The sequence below is a fragment of the Anarrhichthys ocellatus genome, unplaced genomic scaffold (assembly GCF_004355925.1).
Source record: "Anarrhichthys ocellatus isolate YVR2014 unplaced genomic scaffold, GSC_Weel_1.0 scaffold2723, whole genome shotgun sequence".
Taxonomy (NCBI): Eukaryota; Metazoa; Chordata; class Actinopteri; order Perciformes; family Anarhichadidae; genus Anarrhichthys; species Anarrhichthys ocellatus.
This window is the reverse complement of record NW_022282697.1, coordinates 1-5,447: the sequence shown is the minus strand read 5'-3', so window position 1 is coordinate 5,447 and position 5,447 is coordinate 1. Positions and strand designations below refer to the sequence as shown.

Below are 5,447 nucleotides of genomic sequence, written 5' to 3'. Positions count from 1 at the left end.
AGGTAACACACACACAGAGGGGGCGGAGTCACAGGTAACACACACACTGAGGGGGCGGAGTCACAGGTAACACACACACACTGAGGGGGCGGAGTCACAGGTAACACACACACTGAGGGGGCGGAGTCACGGGTAACACACACACTGAGGGGGCGGAGTCACGGGTAACACACGCACTGAGGGGGCGGAGTCACAGGTAGCACACACGCACTGAGGGGGCGGAGTCACAGGTAGCACACACGCTCTGGGGGGGCGGAGTCACAGGTAGCACACACGCTCTGAGGGGGCGGAGTCACAGGTAACACAGGGGAGGGGGAGACTTTTCTTCCTCTATAAAACTTCTGTCAATGTTTTAAATTTACGGGTGTGTCATTGGATGTTTATTCAGTCCTCACAAATTCTTCACTTTCGTTAGTGAACGTTAAAGTTCAGTAAAGTACTTTTCTTTCCTATAATCCAGATTTTGTACAGTTTTAATTAATAATATTTATGTGTGTGTGTGTGTTGCAGGTGAGGAGTGGCTGGTCAGTAAGGTGGGAGCGTACCTTCCAGGAGCCCATGAAGAAGTCATCGACATCGTGAACGCTTTCATCCTGACGGACAAGGTGAGTCGACGCCTCGCTGGCTCTACTCACAAGAACCGAAGCAAGTTTTCACCGCGGGATCATTTGTGGTTATTCGCGTCACTCAGATGAGGGATGTAGACGCCAACGTTTCATCAACCATCAACTGATTAAACATTGTAGATGTTGTCGAAGTCCCAGAAAACTGAACACATATTTTGCTGTGATGTAGAATCAATAAACAGATCAAAATGATGCAGAAATAACTGCATAACAATGCTGATTTATTAGAAGTCTGAATTCATGTTTTGTTAGTTCTCTCTGCAAGACGACAAGCAAATAACTGTTAAAATGTTTGTTTTCTGAATTGAGTTTGGATCGATCAGTGCTATGCTAAGCTAACGTTGTAGCTTACATTACAGTCATTTAGCAGACGCTTTTATCCAAAGCGACTTACAATTCAGCTTCTATCACATTTCCACACCGTAGGCACAGCTACGGGAGCAATTTTGGGGTTAAGTGTCTTGCTCAAGGACACATCGACATGCGACTAGCGGAGCCGGAGCTCGAACCGCCGACCCTCTGATTGAAAGACGGCCCTGCTATCCACTTAGCCACAGTTTCTCCATCAACACTCAACATAACGTCATCTTGTGTGTAAATACGACAGCGATGTTATTTTTTGTACACTTAAGCGTTTGGTCTGTTCTCTAAACATATGAGCTACAGTCAGACACATCTGGGTGAACACACTCCATTCAATTATTATAACATTAATAATGATTTTCTCAGCTCTGATGGGCTTTCGTGTCACGTGAATTTTGCGTAACTTGCGTTGCCTCTTATAAAATGAGTTCTCCGAATGTCAACGTCCACTTGATCGACCCTGAAACGGTGCACTTTAAAGGAGCATCACAGCACTCTCAAAACATAAAAGCTTGACCCTTGTCGTGTGCTCGTGTCTCCTCAGAAAGCGCTCTCCGTTCGTGCCCTGCGGCCCTTTAAGGACGCCGGCGGGCGGGACCGGCGCACGGGGGAGGAGTGGCTGGTCACAATGGACGACCGGGAGGCTCACATCCCGGCTGTGGCGGAGGAGGTGGTGGGGGTGGTGGATGTGACCACGCTGAGCAGCAGGCAGTACTGTGTGATTCTGGACCCGGTCGGATCTGACGGGAAGCCTCAGCTGGGACAGAAGAGGGTGGTGAAGGTGAGGACACGTCCAATGCTGTCGGATATGTCTCCATGTTAATGTTACTAATCCGTTATATTTAGTTAGTTCAATCTGTGACATTACATCTGAATTTCTATCTCTATCCTGCAAATAAAACTACTACTTTAGTTATAAGTACATTATGTACTTATTCTCCCCATAACTCACATCTTCTTTTTCTTTCTCTCCGTTAGGGTGAGCGCTCATTTTTCCTGCAGCCGGGCGAGCTCCTTGAAAGCGGCATTCAGGACGTGTACGTGCTGTCGGAGGAGGAGGGTCTGGTGCTGAGGGCTGTGGAGGCGTTCAATGACACCGAGGAGGTGAGGAGAGGATCAGCACTGTACACAAGAAGTACTATGATACTCTTACTTCCATGAAAGTACTAATACCACAGTGTAGAAATACTCTGTTACAAGTAAAAGTGCTGCGTTCAAAGATTTACTTCACCAAAAGTACAAAAGTATTCGCTTTTATTTTCCTTTTAGGTAGTAAAAGTACTTATTATTCAGAATAATATATATGTTAGTATTAAAGTTATTGATGCATTATTTTATACACAACTGTATATTAATATGTCGTCATTTATTAGTCGATTAGATTTAGTTTTAAATGAATTTGTAGAGTAACTAAACTTATTAAATAAATGTAGTGAATTAGAAGTATAAAGTACGCTTAAAGTACAAGTACCTCAAAAGTGTACTTAAGTGCAGTACCTGAGTACTTTTACTGAGTTACTTTCCTCTGCACAGCAGTAATGTGATGATGATGATCATCTACACAGACACAGATAAATAACTACCTCGCGCTCTGCAGCGCTATGAAAACCTGTCGGAGCGTTTCCTGTGTTTCCATGTTTGATTCTGCTGTCGGTCTCTAAAGCGTTTCATGTTTCTGTGACTTCAGAGGAATGTTTGTGGGACCGGTTTATCACAGAAGACTTTTAATAAGTCAAACTCCTACAGAGACGGATCTGTTCAGTCTGGTGTGAGGTGTGTCTCTGCTCTGTGTGGTGGAAGGTTTAAAGTCCTCCGACCACACCTTCCCTCACTCATTGCTTTGTTCAGAGGTGTTGCAGCTTGAGCTTCTTGCAGGTATTTGTGGGTAAAGGGAGGAGGTCTTCATGTGAAGGATCAGCGCTGCTGACTTGCTTTAAGCTCTTATCACACAGTATGATCGGTTGGTTAGGGTTTGTAGTTTATTGGAGCCATAGAAACAAATCCCTTCACCCACAGCAGCTTCTCTTCTCATGATTTAAAAATGTACTTCCTGAGGTTAAAGGTTATCATCTGCTCATTAATTCAATGGAGTCTGATATTGGCCACATTTTAAAATGTCGTTGGTTTGTGGACGTTTTGAAGCCTCGAGTTCAGCGTTTTGTCCGTCGCCATCTTGTTTATATCACAACCAGTGAACAGGAAGTGACCATATATGGACTGAGGAGGAGTGACGTAGAGACGCTGTATACGTCTCTAGAGACCCGTCAATCACCGTGTAGCCCCGCCCTAAAGCATCCCCTGCTTTATGGTCTGTGTGACTCTAAATGGACCATAATGTACTAAATGAACATCATGCTGTATTGAAGAAGACTTGAAACTAGAGATTGAGACCATAAACTCATGTTTACAATGTTTACTGAGGTAATAAATCAAGAGAGAAGTAGAGTCATTTTTCTCATAGACTTCTATACAACCAGAGGAGTCGCCCCCTGGTGGACACTAGAGAGAATGCATTAGATGAAAACACCAGTTCATCTCTGAAGTGTGAGATGTTTGAGGACTTGAGGTGATTCTGTCCTTTACTGCACCATCTTCCCTTCCTAACACGGCGGACTCATTGTACCCCGACTCTGTGCTTCTTCTTCTCTCCCTCCTTTCCTTTGAATCCTCTCTTCTTCACTCCCTCCATCCTTTTACGTTGTCCTCTGCTTTTTGAAATGTCTTTCACTTTGGGTTTTCATTTTTCCTCTCAGTGCTCCTCTCAAACCCCCTCTCCTCTTCCTCCTCTCTCTCCTCCCACTCCTCCGCCGCTCCAATGCATCGCCACGTTAACCCTTCTCTCCCTCCTCCACCTCTCTCTCCCCCGTTCTCTCTGCCAGCGCGATGAAGAGGAAGAGGAGGAAGAGGAGGAAGGAGGGCAGGAGAGGGCGAAGCGCTCGCGGAGGAGCGGCGTCCTACGTCGCCCCGGAGACCGCTGGATGCTGCGAGGACCCGTCGAGTATGTCCCCCCCGTCGCCGTGGAGGTGGCGCTGAGACGACAGGCGATCCCATTGGACGAGAACGAGGGCATCTACGTCAGAGACATCAAAACGGGAAAGGTAACAAACCGCCATCAGTTCTGCGTTTTATTGTTTTGTAAACGACTTCAAACCAGGACGGTGACACTTTATTCTATCATACTTTCTTTTTTTTAAATTTTTTAATTTTCTTTGATCCAAATGAAACATGTTTTTATGTTTTCTCTCGTCTCTGAAGCTTAAACTTCCTCGAGCATTGAACGCCTCAACGAAAGAGTTCAAAAAACATTTTGCACTCAAACAAGGCAACAAAATATTATATTTATTATATTTATCAACTATTATTGATTCTAATTTGTATTTTATTAATTTTATTTTAATAATATCGTGTGCTTTTTCTGAAACATGCATGCCAATAAAGCCGCATTGAATTGTAAAATAGAATCTAAGATGAGATGTAGAATCCAGAGGGAAACTTTAAGTGCAAATATAAAACATTTAAGAACACAATAAGGTGCAAATACAGAATGAATACAATAAATATAAAATGCCAGTGTGGATCATAAAAACCATCCAGCTCAGCTACTGTGCGTCTCCTCTCAGGTGCGCGCCGTGATCGGTCACACCTACATGCTGACTCAGGACGAGGAGCTGTGGCAGAAGGAGCTTCCTCCCAACGTGGAGACCCTGCTGGCTTCTAATCTGGACCCGCTGGCCGACCGCTCGGACCGGACCAGGACCGGACAGGGCCAGCCGAGGGACAAGACCAGGGTGGTCTCCTACCGGGTCCCCCACAACGCCGCCGTCCAGGTGTACGACTACAGAGAGAAGAAGGCCAGGTGAGGGATTCTCAGGGTCGTAGACTGTCCAGGTGGAGGAGGACGTGACTGGGAACATGATGGGGCTGACGTGGGGTTGTTGGTTTTTGTCTTCAGGGTGTTGTTCGGACCGGAGTTGGTGATGTTGGGACCCGATGAGCAGTTCACCATGCTGTCGCTGTCCGGAGACAAACCGAAGAGGGCCAACGTCATCAAGGCCATCTGCCTCCTGCTGGGGCCCGACTTCGTCACCGACGTCATCACCATCGAGACGGCCGACCACGCCCGCCTGCAGCTGCAGCTCTCCTACAACTGGTAACCGGGAAACATCTCTTAACAGCTGGGTCGAGCTTTGACAGAACAAATAAAGACTGAAACACGTGATCATAGAGATAAGAGTGGTTCCTTTAGGGTTTAAGCTCCTGTAGCTGGAACATGGATAAAGTAATATCCATCAAACCATACATTTTAAAAACTCAACATTGTTTGATAGTTCTACAATACATTTATAAAATATAATTGACTTCATGGCCAAGACTACTAGACGCTAACTCTAATCTAAAGGGAACTAGACGCTAACTCTAATCTAAAGGGAACTAGACGCTAACTCTAATCTAAAGGGA

At 45.6% G+C, this 5,447-nt stretch overlaps 1 protein-coding gene across 1 annotated transcript in view; it reads left to right on the top strand.

Annotated features, from left to right (window-relative positions):
* Positions 1 to 5,430, top strand: part of mvp (major vault protein) — a 6,932-nt gene extending 1,502 nt beyond the window's left edge. Inside the window, exons 5-10 of the mRNA XM_031840403.1 lie at positions 511 to 605; positions 1,534 to 1,770; positions 1,968 to 2,093; positions 3,869 to 4,087; positions 4,610 to 4,845; positions 4,942 to 5,430. Of these exons, the coding sequence (XP_031696263.1) occupies positions 511 to 605; positions 1,534 to 1,770; positions 1,968 to 2,093; positions 3,869 to 4,087; positions 4,610 to 4,845; positions 4,942 to 5,143 (1,115 nt within the window). The 3' untranslated portion in view covers positions 5,144 to 5,430. The remainder of the gene's footprint in view (positions 1 to 510; positions 606 to 1,533; positions 1,771 to 1,967; positions 2,094 to 3,868; positions 4,088 to 4,609; positions 4,846 to 4,941) is intronic.
* The last annotated feature ends 17 nt before the right edge of the window (positions 5,431 to 5,447 follow it).